General features: G+C 43.7%; 1 protein-coding gene across 2 annotated transcripts in view; it reads right to left on the reverse strand.

The window, feature by feature from the left end:
* Positions 1–3,609: 3,609 nt before the first annotated feature.
* Positions 3,610–18,080, reverse strand: part of LOC147710721 (uncharacterized) — a 166,127-nt gene continuing 151,656 nt past the window's right edge. For both annotated transcript variants that reach the window (XM_086921446.1, XM_086921447.1), the window contains exons 5-6: positions 9,991–10,101; positions 3,610–4,275 (exon numbers count right to left, since the gene is read on the reverse strand). In XM_086921446.1, coding sequence (XP_086777572.1) covers positions 4,162–4,275; positions 9,991–10,101 — 225 coding nt within the window. In that variant the 3' untranslated portion in view covers positions 3,610–4,161. The remainder of the gene's footprint in view (positions 4,276–9,990; positions 10,102–18,080) is intronic.

Below are 18,080 nucleotides of genomic sequence, written 5' to 3' on the forward strand. Positions count from 1 at the left end.
GTTGCTTACTTAGGCCTAAGTCTAAACTGGCCTGCAGATGAAAGCTGTGTTTTGTATTCTTCCATCCAGTCCCAGTGGCACCAACCCTACGTGCATGCAGTGAATCAATAAAACTGTGAAGAGCACAAAGTCGAGTTACATAGTGATAGCCATGTGGTAAATAGTGTGGAATCTTCTTTTCGAGGAATGCGTTTATGGCAGTGCAGAGGTTACTTAAATAGGGCCATTTGGCTCATAAGTTGAGTGAAGAATTCTCTAGCTAAAAATAATTCTCATGTGATTCTAGTGAGAAAACACCATGGCAGTTGATAAGCAGTGTAGAGATTGCTTATTTTATTTCGTTAAGGAGAGATGGAAGAGCTGCTTGAATGATTGAAAAAATCAAGACAACCCTCAAAATATAAAACAAAAGCCATCCATCAACTTCAGCTTTCTTCTTCCCTGGAGAAAGACGGTTTTCACTTCCTTTCCTGCTCAGAATGTCCTACAGCCTCTGTTCAGGACCCCAGATGCAAGACAATCCGTCAGGGACTTTATAACCCAATTCTCAAAGAGTAGGATCTGCACTTGCACAGTTACACCCATTTAGGGGTACAGATTGTAGTTCACAAAACTTTCTTGAAGAATGCATGGACACTCGCAGTTGCCACAGGTTTGGAGGCATACGTCACTAAAACATTTTTGCCTGTGGTCCTGCCTTTCTACGGGCCAAATTGAATTCGTTGTACAAATCAAATCAATTATGCTTGCTGAAATTATATTGCTTTTGTGAAGTGGCACCCTTCATTTGTACTTTTTACCCACTGGGATTTCCCCCCGTTTATAAAATAACCTTTCTGGACACCATCCCCAGTTCGGCAGATTTTATCTCCCCCTCCGACCCTGGAAAATGGCATGCTGTTATCTTACGTAGGAATACAGGGCAGGAATAGATTTCCGACCATTCCTAGGGAGGGAAGGGATTTGGAAGAAAGATTGACAGTACCCTAGATTCCCTGGTTTGTGGGTGTTTCTAAATATTCCAGGAAAACCACACCCACACTCATCTTCCTTGGAGTGGGACTTATTGTCACTGTATCTTATACTATTGGCGGATGAGCAATGGGCGATATTATGCCCGAGTAAAAAGATTTAGGAATCAAAGGTCACCTTTTGTGATAACTTAACACTCATAAATCCATTTTTTGCAAGTGTAGAACAGATTTACACACTCAAATGGTTTTCAGAATAAGGCTGCATACCTTTCCACCAAACAGTTCCAGGGTGCACCGGCCTATGTTTTAATAAGAGAAACTCTGGACAGTGTGCCACATCAGCATAAAGTCAGCATGCAATTCAAAGTCTCTTTTGACTTGGGCAAGAGCCAGTCAAGCCTCCTGTAACTGCCTTGGCAGAGGGCAGTGAGTTCGTTCCCTACAATCCAGTTGGTGGCTATCCAGCAGCTGAGCTGTAAAGCCATAAACACTAGATGTATTGCATTTGAAATTGCCGTGCTTAACTCATTCTGTATTTTATCTTTGCATGTGATCGAAACAAATGCATTTAACTTCAATGACCCCCCAACCTTCGCCATTTCTTTCCACATGAACAATCTGCTCCGGGCTCAACTTTGAACATTGAGTAGAATAAATAACTATTCTTATGTTTAAAATTTGCATATCCACGACCGCTAACGTGGCAGCAGTAACCAAGAGACTGCTAAGGGTTGACATGTAAATTCAGCAGTTCGGTAGAGTTCACTCCTACCTAGCACTGAAGTAAACAAGTAAAAATATGTTTTGAGCATGGGCAGGTTCAGGCCAGCCAAGGCTGTTTGCTTCTGAAAAGCAAAAATCACAGCGGGTCAGAAGGGGAGAATGGGGGCCTTCCGGCCTGAGTCCAGTGTGCCTGGATAGAGACAATCTGCTTTGGAAGGCCCATTCTAATTATGGTGAACCATCCAATACAAAAGATGCAGTAAGTGCCTCTTTGAGGACGGTCCTCCAACAAGGACCAGGTATTGGCAGAGTTGGTGAAAGCTCCAAGGACTGTTAGTCAGCAGTTCTCGTGCCACAGTGGGGACCTTGCCATTTGTGCAGAGGCTTCTGTGCCGACTAACTCTAAAGAAGGTCCGCAAACCATATTGTTGCAGCAATGGGAATTAAGAGTCACGCTTTAGTATAAAGATTGAAGAGATGGCAGATGACCATGTGGTGGGAGAAAGGGTCATTATAGGGAGGCAGAGTACATAGGAGGGGCAGCGTAACATACAGGTCTACAGCTGGAGCAGCTAAGGAGAAAAGAAGCACATTGAATGAGAGACATAAATGGACACTTTAGAGCAAGTCGGATCCTAACAGACAAAGCCTAAATGAGAAAAAAACAGAGGGGGAGAGGCTGAAGATGATGGGCTGTGAAAAAAATATTATAAGAGTCCCTGCACAAGTTGGGAAATTTGCTTCCTGAACCAAAACCTTGATGTATGAGTACTTCATAGTAGGATTCGTTTGCTTCAAACTGTATGCTGAACTAACACATCTGTATGTTGCTATCACTCACAAAGCACCCCACCAATCCATACGAATGTTACAATTAATAACCACTCCCCCAGCAGGAGGCTTGTGACCAGAGCAATTGTTGACTATTTTGATTACATTACACATCAAGGTCAAGAGGTTTCAGTGCAGTCAAATCAACCGCCCCAATAATTGCAACATATCATAGAAAGAACTGGCTGTCGATACAAATTGGAGATATCACACCAATAGCATGGTACATCCGTAAAAATGGTCTTCCAATTTATGACAGACCCTATTGGTGTGATATCTCCCATTTGTTTTGGCAGACAGTTCTTTCTGTGATATTTTTGACCATTTTAATTGGACAGGTCATAGAGTGTTCTGGAAAAGTTTTTCAGAGTTGGCTTTAAGGAGAGGGTCCGATTCATGACTTTTTTCAGGCTAACCCCTGATTATCTGAATACTCACATATAGCACCACTGTACGGACATTCCTCTCGCGGGGATATCCTAAACATGTGGTATGACTTACCCCCAAAATGGACCCTTGATGAACAACCACGTCTCACACAAGAACTCCTGAATGTGTTCTTTTCTACATAAACATCAATCCTTTTCCTGTTTGTCGGTGTTGATTTGTGTGTTGTCCAGCTAGTTTTCTGAGCAGGATGATCAACCGAACAAAAATGGAAAAGGCTGACTGGATATGCAAAGATTAAGGTGGGATTTTATTCCTTTGCGCTCGCTCCCCACTTTGTAGCACTTCATTACTTGGTAATTTCTTACAAATGGGCATCATGTTCCCAATTTTTAAACCTCTCAGACTACAGGGATGAGGTTGTGCCCTCATATGAAAGAACATCAGTACATTGAGTCCCATTACGAAAACTTAAATTCTGAGACCACACCACTTATACCATTTTCGTATCACTCTTTTAGAGGAGAGTCATAGGCATTCACTCACAGAAAGATAAACTTCTGCAGGTTAATTGAGAGGACAGATTATTCTTAAAGGTAGGCTCCTTCTCACAAAAAAGCCTTCTCAAGTTCTGTGGCCACTGCATTGCATTCTCACTGCAGCTGTATACATCTTCAGACACCATAGTAAAGAATACCATCAAGGCCTCATTTTTATCCTGTTACTCAAGCAACCTCTATTCAAATCAGTTCATTTAACCAACCAAAAGAGGATGCCAGTCTTAGCTTTGGGAGCAGAATGGCTCTTTTCAAGTTCCCATAAAAATAATGCTCGAATAAGAAATTACAGATGCAGTTTTTTTTAGGTAGATCAGTGCAAGTAAAACACAGAAGAAGCCAAGTCACAGAGATCATTTTAAGTTTAACACACAGCATAATTCTCTCAAAATACTTTTAAAGAGACTGGATGTTTCCTGAAAATATCACATAAAAATACTTTATTATTCCTGCCTCCTCATGCCATGGGTGCTACGTGACATCAATGCAGGACACAGGGCTAGTGCCAGCGGTCTCCTGTTCTAGATTTTTGTTCGTTTGTGACCCTTTTGTCTAAATTTCTCACCTCGAGCGTAAATATACATTTTAAAATACTAAGTGCTGTCTTACTGCTGACATCATTGATAATCATTTGACTAGGATACTGTGCAGCAGAACCACATGTAAGTTCGAGATAGTAGGCAGGATGACTACCAGGGCACAGTCTCCCCTTTCCAGTTCAGAAAAGTGCCAGTGTCCTTTTCACCAAGTCTCCCGAGGAGTGAGATAATGCACGGAATGGCTTCCTCCACACTCATATCAGCCTGAAAAAAGAGAAATAAGATTTAAAAATATCTAAACATTGGGGCATAAGATATAAGAATATGTTTCTTGCAGGAAACATCGGTTCTTTAGGAAGGCAGTTTTGTGCAGGAGTTTCCTATGACATAATTCATGGATCTTGGAGGTAGCGGAATGTGTTGCAAAGTGTTTCATTAAAGTGTTGCAAAAATGTGCAAGCTTTTTGAAGTTTGCAAATTTTGTTTAAACAAGTTGCAGTAAACAAGGTACTGCATAAGAAGGTTTTATGTGAAATTACCGTGCAGAACCCCACCTTTTGTAGTAGACTCTCCCCAGAAAAGGTTTTGATACAAATTATTTAAAAAAAAAAATTCTGGTAAAAACATTTTTGTGGTAATTCTGTCTATCAGGCAAAGTTTTGTGAAGGTGAAAAAGTATTTGAGTTCACAAAAGTTCACATAACCCTCCCGCTAACACCCCTTTGTTAGAGACTTTTCGTGGCAAGGGGTAACTGTTTCGATTCGTACCAGCATCCATTGTCTAGTCATTGTGCATTTCATAGACTGCACAAACAGAGAAGTCCCTGTCTAGTTTATAATATCTTCACCATGCCTGAAAGGGTCTATTAAAGCATAAAGTTCTTAGGAAAGAATTCACAGGGTAAAAGGGGAATTACTTACCCTTAAAAAATTCTCCGATGTGGAATATCTCCAGGTAGGGGATCTCCCTGTTACTTAGTAATCTTGATATTGTATGTTTTACATATCTGATTAATGTACTTATGTTATGCTTTCTTTTAACATACACTCCATACTGAGGACTCACCTGTGGCAGAACATGGAATATTGGTGGCTGACTACTCCTGGTCAGTTGCAGGCTGACCTGCTCAATGCAGCTAAATTCTCTTATTTCATCTACATTGCAGGCTCTAGGGCGGTGCGACCGGTGCCACTGCACCGGGGGCTGACTTTGGGTGGGGGAGCCTTGTTTGAAAGTATATTATGGTTTTAAAAGCATCCGCTGCCTGGTCCTTGCCTCCAGCAATTTCGAGGCAGCAATAAAAATATCAAGATATCTCCAGTGATTAATGTTATTCCTGGAGAGAGACCAGTGTTTTTAGTGGAAGTATTGACTCATCGGAAGGTAGTGCAGAATGTTAATTTGCCTGCTGCCAAGAATATGTACCATGCAGATCACAAAGTACATATAATGTAAATAGGTCAGTGTGCTACTGCTTTCGTCAGAGAGATCCTTTTGTTACTCACAGTTTATAAGTTAACATCCTGATATAGAACCGTGACCTATTAAATGTCATCAAAGACCTGCATGCAAACTGAAAGCTATAGATTAGAGTGGTATGAATTTTTCCCAGTGGTTCGTCCGACAGTTGCAAAAAGGCTTAATTTGGGTAGAAATCAGTTCTTATTATTAAAGAGAACCTCCAACCTTGGTGTTACGTTTTAAATTCTGAGTTTGTGCTTCTCCGGACCAAGCACTCTTAAACTATACTGCCTACCAGTATGGATGACATATAACTCCTACACCTTGTAGGCTTCTGTCTTGTGTAAAATTTCTTTACACAGATTTACAGATGTATGATTGATTGTCTTTGTGTAATGTGTGCATGATGTTAAGTGCTCCAGGCACCCTACATTGGTATGAGTGGCGCTTTAAAATTTATTACATGCATTTGAGGGAGAAAGTGGTATGGAGACTTGAGGGGCACGGTCGGAGGGTAGTACTGAGGAAATTCATTGCTGAGGTGGTCATTGAGGGTCCAACAAAACATTGTCGCACCAGACGTCACCAGCGCTAAAGCCGACCCTGCTTGGATGTGAATTGTTTTACCACATTCCCTTTAATGGTTCGTGAGCAGAGAGAAATTCACTCCCAGCTTAAACAGGAAACAAGACATTTTTTTTAACTTCTGACATTTGCTCAGTGCCGGCTCCTCCGCTAAGGTAGAAGAGCGTCGCCTCACTGCTCAATAGGATAACTGAAATGATAACACCCTATTGTTATTATCATTTTAGTTTTCCTATTAGAGTCAGTGGCCTGTGGGGCGGCTGCAGCTGGGCATAGCAGAGAGAGGAGTGGTTTGCACTCTTTAAGGGAGCAAGACTGCTTGGCCTGCCCTCTCGGGCCGCCCAAGCAGTCATGTGCACTTTGCATGTTCCCTACTAGGCTGCATTACTCAAGCTGGTGAGGAACATGCAAATCCTCCCAGGCCCAGTTCGAGCGCCGAGCCGTGGTGCTCAGACAAATCTGGCTCAGGGAAGCCTTGGAGCTTCCTGCTGCTGACCAGAGCCAGGGTAAAGAAGATAGAGGAGAGACACGGCCGTCCGTAGCAAGGTAAGTGTTTTTTTGTTTTTTTGCTAGTGCCAAATCAACATTTTGCAATGACTGAGAGGTAGTTGGTACTTGACAATAGAGCCGGGCACACGTAGATAGGAGGAGTAATTAACTGATAGAAACACACAAGAAAAAGCTCATAGATAGTGTTGGATGAGTCTCGATATTTCCTGAAAATGAAGAATGTTCATTCTAGGGGTGTGGTGTGGAGGTCAAGCAAGATGTCAGTATTTCATCGAGCAGGAATGGCAGATACCTGATATTTCCTCAGCTTCCCTCAATAGTTTTGCCTCCAGAACCTGCAGCCTGATAAGGGTTTTACCCAAAGAGAATAGTGGCAGGATTCCCAATAAATGAGCTGTGCAGTTGCTGCAAGGAGGAGGGCGGCAGGCCTACACTGTCCCCTCCAGTGGTTTCCGGTGTTCTGCACCGGCACTTAATTGTCAACACTGGCGCTTGTGACAGTCTGCCACAAGGCGACACTGTCTGGCCTATTTAGAGAGGACTACAACAATTCATTATTAAGTCAATATACATTAAAATGACTATTACCTTGCTGTGAAAGCCATTTGTATAGCTTTGGGGGCCAAGAATAGTGTGAATTGTTACACTTGTAGGAGTGTGATGGTTAGTAGTTGTATTGGCACGGTCATTGGCAGCGCAGACAGGGGCAATGTGTGGTGCAAGCTGCAGTTGCCTCCTGACAAGAGCTTTGCACTTTTTTTTTTTTTTTTATAAATTAAGTACTGGTCCCCTTCAGCATAGATCAGACTAAGTGTGACACACTAGTTCCTTGTCCCACACTCAGACTGCTGCAGTTCACTCACATCTTTGTTGAGAGTCTGTTGGTCAGGAACTCTGCTGGAGGCGTTATAACTTCGCGCATAGGCTCTTACGGGCAGGAATCAAATGTCTGGCCATGGAATCCCACACTTAATAAACAATAATAGAACAAGAAGTTCTAAAGCATGCCATACTACTCTTTAGGGGCATATATTCACCAGGCATCTTTTTCAATCATATGAGACCATTATTTCCCATACACAGCAACACATGCTCTCATGTGGTGCAACTGTAGACTAATAAATGATGACACCTACCTTTATCGGGGAGTACTACCATGGCTGCGTCCTATGACCTAATATTGTGGATGAAATGGAGGTTTTATATATGGGCCATTAAAGATTCCTCCCCCCCCCATATATTAAAAAGTCGCTAATAGAATCTCCAAGTATGGTTCAGATTCACTTCCCATTTAAAATAATTTTTTGCTAGGCTAATAACTTTGGTGAAGTGTGACTAGTCAATACGTACTTTAGCCTTCGTTTAGCATGTGAGGCTAAGTTTCAGCAAGCCAAGTTTTGAGCAGATTCTTCCAGTGGAGAAAGAGATATGGGGGTAAGGCGAAGTGGTTGTCATCTTAAACCCATAGAAAAGTATGCTTTCTGCTACAGCAAAAACTCTTATTTAGAGATCTGAGGGATCCTAAAATTCTTCAGTGTGTGGATGAAAGTTTAAATACTGAGAAGACTTCCTCGGCTGAATATCATCAATTTGATGGAGAAAACAGAGGCAGTAAATTGTATTAAGTTTTTAATGTTTCCTTCAAAGATTGGAAGATTTCCAGGTTTTCAAACTCCACATTAGGGTCTGAATTTCTACCAACTGTAGTTCTGGTGGGTGTTGGGACAGGATAAAAACCCCTGTACCTCCAAAACATTTTTTACATATGGATATTATCATGGAGCCATTTGATATGAGAGTTCAGGAGAGGCATGTCATTGCTTATTCCATTTGTGATCTATGTAATCTACTCTATGATGGCATCAATTTCATTTGAAAGGTCATTGATGTCGTTGGAGAGGTTATCAATTATGTCATGTCTGAGGTCATAAACAGTGAATGGCAGGGGCCACCGTTATGGTGTACGTTTATTACCAGTGGCAGATTCTAGGGGATATTGTTTTTTTAAAAGAAATCTATTTTGGGGGAGGGTAGGACCCCCTTCTCAAGCCTCAATCCTTGTCAGGGTGAACCACAAAAGTCATTACATTAACTTGTGCCTAACCCTCTGGTAGCTTGGCACAAAAGCAGTCAGGCTTAACTTGCAGCCAATGTGTTAAGTATTTTTGCAGTACTCAAACGGTCATTAAGTGAAAACCCAGCACAAGAAAACTCCCACACCAATTTAGAAAAATAGAGAAATTCCTAAGCAATAAAATGACGCTATAATGAATTAAATCCAATCAGTAGAACCGGAGTTATGAATTTATAATGTTTTTAGTGAAAAATAGCACCTAAAAGATCAAAGTGCCAATTGGTGACACATACTCGGGTGAGAACGGGGGAAGGGTATAAGCTATGGCCGACCGCAATGGAGCGCAGTCTGGATACATGAAGTTGATCAGACCCTGTCTTAGCTTCCTCTGGACTTAGAAGAAATTTTGAAGAAAAATGTCTGAGAAGGTGAAGTTCAGCAGGGCAAGGCAGCCTGCGTTGTCCTAGGAGGAAAGTCGTTGTCGGAAAGTCACTGGACGAAGTCACTGTGAAGACGTTCTCACTTTTTTAAAGTTGAAAATCTTCAGCAAGACAAAGCCGCAGACTACAGATAACAAAGGCTCCACCCACAGATTTTGTGCCATGTGCCACTCCAACAGGGGCAACATTCAAATGCAGGCCAGCAAGCATCACACAAGCCAGTGATCCACACTCATTCAGCATTTAGACAAGAGAGTGGAATGCAAGGTGAGCCTAAGTCTATCTCTGTGGATGGAGCATCTCCTGCTGAAAGCACCTTCTGATTCAGGGGTTTTAAGTGAGATTTACAGGAATTTCAGGAGCTCAGATGACATTTTTCAAAATAACCAACTATTCCACTTTGTGAGGATTTCCGCTTATTCCGTTTAATGTGAACTATTTTGTGACAATCCAGCTCTAGTGACTAGAAAGCGGACGCAAGGCAAATCTTTGTCTTTGGAAGCCCAAAGTGGCCACACTTCACTGCCCAAACCTCTGCCCTGGTCACATGTGTCACTTCATATCATTTATAGTGTCACAGAAAGCCTGAAGCTTGAAACGTATACCTTCGCCATCACTATAAAAATAAGGGCTTCCAATGGTGGGCAATGGATCAATAGGTTTAACTGTAGTGTTTATAAAGCAGTCATCCCTATAAATTTCTGCAAAGTCAATTATGGTTCTCCCATTCATTGAGCTAGACAAGAGGAGGCTTTAGAAAATTCATAATTAGGGCTACCTCCCCTGCACAGACAGTACAGGCCGATGTTGAACCTTTCGCAGAACAAAAAGCAAAATCCTAACACCTCTGTGGTCGAGGTGCCACACGGCAATGCATTCCTTTCACTCTGCTTAAGAAAGGCACTTACTATACTGCCACCCATATCAGTCTTCACCCAGCCAGGGTGCAGCGACATGCAGAGGATGCCCTCCGATTTCAGATCTGCAGCAAGGCACCGCGTCACCATGTTCAGTGCAGTCTATGGAAGAAAAAGGTGGCGTGAGTGAGCATAACTAGGCAGCAGTAACAAACCGCCCGAATCCCCACTCCTCCTCCCCGAGCGCCGCTACTCACTCCACTAGATGGGCAGTCCCCGCTACTCACTCCACTAGAAGGGCAATCCCGCTACTCACTCCACTAGAAGGGCAATCCCGCTACTCACTCCACTAGAAGGGCAATCCCGCTACTCACTCCACTAGAAGGGCAATCCCGCTACTCACTCCACTAGATGGACAGTTCCCGCCACTCACTCCACTAAAAGGCCAGTCCCGCTACTCAATCCACTAGAAGGGCAGTTCCTGCTACTCACTCCACTAGATGGGCAGCTCCTCCTACTCACTCCACTAGATGGGCAGCTCCTGTTACTCTACTAGATGGGCAGTTCCGCTATTCACACCACTAGAAGGGAAGTCCCCACTACTCACTCCATTAGAAGGGCAATTCCCGCTATTCACCCCACTAGATGAGCCATTCCCGCTACTCACTCCACTTGATGGGCAGTTCCCGCTACTCACTCCACTAGATGGCAGCTCCTGCTACTCACTCTACTAGATGGGCAGCTCCTGCTACTCACTCTACTAGATGGGCAGTTCCGCTATTCACACCACTAGAAGGGAAGTCCCCGCTACTCACTCCACTAGAAGGGCAGTTCCGACTACGCACATCACCCAATGGGCAGTTCCTGTTACTCACTTCACTAAATGAGCAGTTCCTGCTACTCATTCCACTAGATGGGCAGTTCCTGCTACTCACTCCACTAGATGGGCAGTTCCTGCTACTCACTCCACTAGATGGGCAGCTCCTCCTACTCACTCTACTAGATGGGCAGTTCCGCTATTCACACCACTAGAAGGGAAGTCCCCGCTACTCACTCCATTAGAAGGGCAGTTCCCGCTACTCACCCCACTAGATGAGCCATTCCCGCTACTCACTCCACTTGATGGGCAGTTCCCGCTACTCACTCCACTAGATGGTCAGTTCAAGCTACTCACTTCACTTGATGGGCAGTTCCCGCTACTCACTCCACTAGATGGGCAGTTCCTGCTACTCACTCCACTAGATGGGCAGCTCCTGCTATTCACTCTACTAGATGGGCATTTCCGCTATTCACACCACTAGATGGTCAGTTCAAGCTACTCTCTCCACTAGATGGTCAGTTCAAGCTACTCACTCCACTAGATGGGCAGTTCCACCTGTGTTCATCAATACCTTTAATCTTAACTCTAAGGGGCTTGCAATTCATATCGCAAAGTAGCCACATTTAACCTGCATATAGTAGAGGGGTAAGTATATGCAGTAAGAAATAGGCCTGGGATAACCAAAGCACAACATACTGGAATTAAAGGAATTTTTGTGCTATTGGTTTGACTGGCCCCATATTTTAATGGTTAAAAAATGTGGCAATTTGTTGCATGGCTGTGCTGGCAGCTGCGCTTTTCATTTCCCATATTTTGCCAGTTCACTATTTCAAAGGAGAGCTGGGCATGGTATTGTTATGATAAAGTTTAAGGCATTCTTTTTCGCACCATATTTACAAATCATATACATTTTAAATTTAAGGCGATTTTGACCTTTATGTTTGGTTTAGGGAAAAAAGCACTGACATTTATTTACAATATACCAGATAACAAAGACAATGTTTTTTCAACAACTTTGGCTTTCTGAACTTTATACAATACTTTAATGTAATGACGATAAAAACATGATCTAGTTCTTGGAGTATAGTTGATTTGGGAAAAGTCTAAAGTTGATTAGCGTGTGATTGAAGAGTTCATGATGCCAGTCCTTTAAACGTTCATTTATTGTAGGTATTGAAGTCTTAAATTCGTTTCTGGATTATTGTGTTTATCTTATATCGATCGTCAATTTTAATAAATGAATGTATGCAATATTCGTATGCCACAGTGAAGCTGAGTTGAGAAACGCTTTTTTGCATGAGTTATGATATGTCCACTCATTACTGAAGACTGATTTCACAATTTCTGAAGACATTTCTGAATACTAATTTTAATAGATATTTTTTATTAAATCAACCAAGAACGATATTGAACTTTGAGTACGTCCTGGAGGTGTTCTGTTGATTTCTATTTTATCAGCATTGGGGTCTGTGGTGTTATCACATTAGAGAGCAGCTCTGTGTAGGTCCATATTCCTTAAAGTATTGTATTGCAATTGCATTTTATGTAGCAATATCTATTTCTGATCAGGAACGGAAGCACGTCAATTTAAGGGTAGAACACTGAACCATGGAGGAGTGCTTGGATGAAAGTGCTGAATTGCTGTGTGATCTATGTGAGTAGTATTTTTGTGTCATGTGTGGCTGACCATAATGGTGTGCTTATCCCAGATTAACAATGCAACTAAGCATTTAGTGGAGGGAAAAGAATTGAGGGATAGAGCGCATGTGCTTTCCATTAATCTACTGTTGTGCTCGGTTGAAACTGTCTCGATTGAGTCTACATGGGAACAGTTGATACAGCAGTCAGGGTAGATGTTATATGTAATCACCGAGGAATAACAGGTGAACAACACACATGCATGTACTGGATCAAGGCAGCAGGATAAAATGCCCTGCACTGAGGCAGTCATGGCCGATACTCTATTATGTAGTCAGATTAACACAAATGGAAGAGGGAAGGAGGAGCGCGGTACAGGCACTGGCCCAGTTCTGGGTGTTAGGTTACTTAATTTTTCCTAAAAATAGTAAATGTTTAGAAGAGAAAATGAGTAAACACTGATAGCAGGTCCTTGAACTGCCATCGTCCTCCATCACAGAAATGCCAGTCTGTTTTCTATGTCCATGTCAGCATGAAAACAGTACACCGAATAGAGGGGGGCACAGCAAAGTGATAAAAGAATCTTAAAAGTGTCTGCATTACTCACCAAAAAGTAGGTTTATACTTTACTTTCACCCAGCTCTGTTAATTAAAGTAATGGCTTAGGGACAAAGCTTCTTGATGAAGAATCTTTATATAGTGATGAAAGTAAATCAAATGCGAAGGCTGTTCTATCTCTAACCACCCCTCCCCCCCCCCCCAATCTGGTGTGATCCTTGCAGGTTGCCTGTAAGTTTCTGCTTCAATCTGGCTATACAGCTTTTTCGAGCCTTGAAACACGGTATCTGCTACACATGCCTAGTCATGGCACGTGAGCACAAGAGGGTATCCAGAGGGAATCTCACCATATGGCGGGGGTTGGGGTTAGGTGATCAGGGTAGCTGATGGACACAGTGGGCTAGGGATCACCTCATGATTGGGCATGCCATTTGTAAATACACGCACTAAACAATTAGTCACACTTTTGGATAAAATGACACCTAATACACAGAGGCGTGATGTTATTATATATGCAACACTGCATGTGTTTTGAATGGAAGAAGGAAGGGCCCAGGGCTTTGTCTGCCTCACTTTCAACTCTGACACTCCCTCCCTCGTCTCCAGATCATCCCAACTTTCAAAGGACTCCAATTTGCTTCGTCAATTAAGAACAAAGACAACGGTCGAGACCAGGTAGAGTGAGGCACAGAGACAGGGAGCAGGCCTTACATGGCATTAAACTTCAGAGCCGGGCTTATAAAATGTGATCACAGTACGTACTAATAGCATTCAACACATTTAATCGTGAGATTCTTTTAAAGAGATTTAATTTTATCAGTGTCATTGTCGCGGCACTCACTTCTATTGGATTATTCACCAGAAACTACAGTGCCATCTTTCCTCTCTGCCTCCACATCAGAAAGCTGAAAGCTTATTCAGGGTGCAACCTAAATGAGTCTTCTGGTTAAGAAGATTTTATTTCTTTGGAGTATCCTGTCTAAGCTGTGTACATGATACTCCACTTCTCTTTACTACTCTTCTCTACTGTAAAACTTTAATTCCCTGCATACCTACTGCTTGGCACAAGTCAAGCTACAGATGGTCCAGAACAAAGAAAGGGAAACCTGTGTATTGCTAAAGAGGGTTTGAATTACTGCAAATATGGCACATATGGTTTGGTTGTCAGTATCAAATTTCAAATCTTCGCTCTGGCTCACACAATTGGGAGCGGTCTGATATGCCCAAGAAGACACAAGCATTGTCAGAAGCTAGTACACTTTTTTGGCTCCACAGCAGCACAGGAACTAGTTTTTGCATGTTCTAAATTTTTTTAAAAAAGCTTGTGGTAGTGGGGGTTCCTTCGAGCGTTCAGTGAGCTGTCCAGTTTAAACATCTACCATTCCATATGAGTCATTCTCAAATTACAGGGTTTTTCGCAGGGCATCAGATACACCTGTTGAAAGATTGCTTCAATCATATGGCCCAGGATTGGCAGCTCTACATGGCAATATCTAGTGCACAGTACTTTTTCTCATCTTTTGTGTCTTGTACCTAGGCACTTTAAGCTAAGTCCTAGAGCCTAATGGCTATAATGTGTCCTTTGTAGCAGGCACAACTGTAAAGACATGAGTAAGGGGACAGAGCTGGCCTCTGTTGTATGTACATGTAAATGTACATGTATTTATATAGCGCAAATCGCCCACATCGCAAGCATCTATGCGCTTGCTTAGGGAACCCGTCCTGGTATTCCCCTGTGAGATACCCCGGCAGGGTATCCACAAGGTGAAAGCCAGGCATCCCGCCACGAGGGGCCATTGTGGAGATTAAGCAAGCTATTGCCCAGAGTCGCAGAGTGTGAACCCGTGAGTCCAGTAGGCACCGGAGCGAGAATTATCGAGTCCGTGGAATTATTGAGCCCAACCCCCGTCGGGGCGGGGAATTGAACCCTGGTCCGGGGCCGATCTCAGCTTCCGGGTCTGCCGCCTCTAACCCCTGAGCCACACTTCTCCACTGTTCAAGTTGGCTGCCCGGTGATCCACTTTGCCAACAGCAGGGAAACACTGCGATCAGTGTAGCAGGTTTTGGTACAGGCACTGACCTTATAACCAGGTAAGCAGTTCAAAAAGAATCAAAAATGGTAATGGTATTGATAGGGTTGTACACAAGGGACTCAGTAGTAGGAGTTGACAGAGTGGCACGATTCAGAAAGGGGATTTTTGTCAATCAATCAATCAAGAATGTATAAAGTGCAGCAAATCACCTGTGAGTGTCTTGAGGCATTGTGGTTGTTTACTGCTTTGTGGTCATCGGCTCATTCGAACAGCCGGGGCTTGAGGTCGTTCATGATTTGCTGGCTCGATGAGGCGGTCCTTAGGTGCAGTGGCAGGCCGTTCCAAGATTTGGCCGCCAGGTGTGAGAGTATTGTTTAAGTGCCCTGCAGACGTTGGCTCTTCTTCTTGTTTCATGTTTGGTATTATATTGTAAATATTGCATCTTTTTGTAACTTTTGTAGCTCTCTTAGCCATTGTACCCCCTTCTCCCCATGAAAGGTTGCATGTTGTATGGTTGTGATATGTCTGATATGATGAATGACTCCTTTATTGATCTACTGTCGAATATGTTTTATATGTTTGCTTTTTGAATATGGAAAAAAAAAAACAAAAAAAAAAAAGTTTTCCTTGATGATAAAATCACAAATAATAATAAAAGCTATTGACTAGCCCACGGTCTTGAATGTTGTTTCAAGTACTGTGTTTGAACTTATATTACTTTTCTGTTATCAGTACTGGCAATTCTCTTTTGTTATTTACTATGACGGCTCAGCCATACTGATTAGAGCCAACCCTTAGTTGCTTGTCAGGTGTGAGAGGGAGCATCCTCCACTGTTGATTTAGCAGATTTGCTAGAGGATGTCTGCGAGGAAGAGGGAGGCGGATTGAAGGTGCCTGGTCGGTTGGTGGAAATTCAAGCGTTTGTTGATGTATCCTGGTCCTTTATTGTACAAGGCTTTGTATGCATGGGTCAACATTTTTTTAACTGGAATCTCTTCTGGATAGGTATCTAGTGTAGCTTCTTGAGTTGCGGTATGATGTTGGTCTGTCTAGGGACGTCGAGGATGAGTCTTGCAGCTGAGTTTTAGATTGTCTGAAGTGTATTACCTTAGTCGAGCCTGATGGTGAGGAGGGCCTGAGGGGCAGACAGAAGAAACTATGTTTACCCATTTCTTTATAGATGGGCTGCTGTCCAAGATGTTTCCAAAGCTGCGGGCATTGTATTTTGGGGCAGGGGATGGGCTGAGTTCGGCAGGACACCATGCGTTGTTCCATGGTGAGGTGTTGTTTCCAAAGATCAGGACTTCCATCTTGTCAGAGTTGCGCTTGAGACAGTTGTCCTTCGTCCAGTCAGCGATGTTCATCATACAGCTGTGGAAGTTGGTTCTGGTGGTGGATGGGTGTTCGGACAGCAACAGAATGAGCTGGGTGCCATCGGCAGAGAAGATTATGTTGAGTCCATGCGATCTGATGGTGTTGGCCAACGGGGTCATGTACGTTTTGAAGAGGATGGGGCTGAGGAATGATCCTTGGGAGATGCTACAGATGATCTTGGGTTTCAAGGTGAATGGTGGGAGATGGATTCTCTGGGTCCTTCCGGTGAGGTTTGAGGCAATCCATTTGAGGGCGTCTCCCTGATTTCCGATGAGGTGGAGTCTGTTGATCAGGATGTGATGGGAGATGGTGTCAAAAATGGTTGACAGGCCCAGGAGGAGGAGGGCTGTTCTTTCGCTGGAGTTCAGGAGGGTCCCGATGCCATCGGTGGCTGCGATCAGAACTGTCTGCATTCTGTGGCTGGCTCGAAATCCAGATTGGAAGGGGTCCAGGAAGTTGATGTGTTCCAGGTGTTCGTGAGCTGCTGGTTGATTGCCTTCTCGAAAACCTTTGATGGAAAGGGGGACAGGGAGATGGGTCGATAGTTCTTTGGTTCTGCTAGGTCGGCGAATAGGTTTCTTCAGGAGTGGCCTCACTCCCCCAGGTTTCCAGTGCTCAGGGAAGAGGCCGAGTTGATGGAGGTGTTCAGGACCCTCATTAGCTTGTCACCAATCGTCTTGTTTCTGAGGTTGAAGACATGATTTGGACAAGGGTCCATGGGTGCTTTTGAGTGCACAGAGTTCATGATGGAGATTGTAGTTTGAGTTGTGAGAGGGTCAAAATGAGGGAGCAGGTGGTCAGGATTAGTGTTCGTGTGTGAGCAGACTAATGCTGTCGGCGGATGGGGGTTTGAAGGTTTCTTAGAGGACTTAGATCTTGCCGTGAAAGAAGTCTGCCCGAGTGTCACACAATTCTTCAGAAGGGGAGATGCAACTCTCATCTGCTGTGGGGTTGGAGAATTCCTTCATGATGGCGAAGAGCTCCTTGCTGTGGTTTGTGCTGGATTCTATGAGGTCTGCTTGGGCATTCTTTTTTGTTTCTTTCAGGCACGGGTGGTAATGGTTGAGTGCCATTTTGAAGGCGGTATGGTCTTCTGTCTCTTTGCTGGTGCGCCTCTTCCTTTCAATATGCCGGCAATCACATTTGGTGGATTTCAGCTCTGCGGTGAACCAGCTGGTTCTTCTGGTCTGTCCTATGGATTTGGCTGGCTTGGTGATGCAATTGTGTTGGTGCACTCTGTGATCCACTAGGAGAAGTTCTTAGCTGCCTGGGTTGGATGTTGCGTCTGGGAGGTGGGAGTAGAGAGTGTTGTTCCACTGGTCTTCTGATATCTTTTTCCTGTTTCTGCGTGTGGAGCTGTGGGGCATGGAGCCGGTGCTGGTTGGTTCTGAGATGGTAAAGTGGATGCTATAGTGGTAAGTTCAGGTGAGCTGTGAGACGTGGTTGTCGTACTTGACTCTGTTACTGGATGTAAAAATGAGGTAGAGCCTGTGTCTTGCAATGTGGGTGGAGTCGGTTACAAGTTGCTTGAGGCCAATGCTGCTCAAGCTTTTCAGGAGGTCAGTTGTGTTGGTGGTGAAGCGGCAGTGCTGACAGGAAAATGATTCCCTGGTTGTGCGTGGAGATGTGCAGCAGCACTGGTTGTTGTCAATGCGCCCAGGATCCAGGGCTTGAAGGTGTGTGTAGCTGTGTGGGGTGGGAGAGCCAGGGTTCTTAGC

The sequence above is a fragment of the Lissotriton vulgaris genome, chromosome 5 (genome assembly GCF_964263255.1).
Source record: "Lissotriton vulgaris chromosome 5, aLisVul1.2, whole genome shotgun sequence".
NCBI lineage: Eukaryota > Metazoa > Chordata > Amphibia > Caudata > Salamandridae > Lissotriton > Lissotriton vulgaris.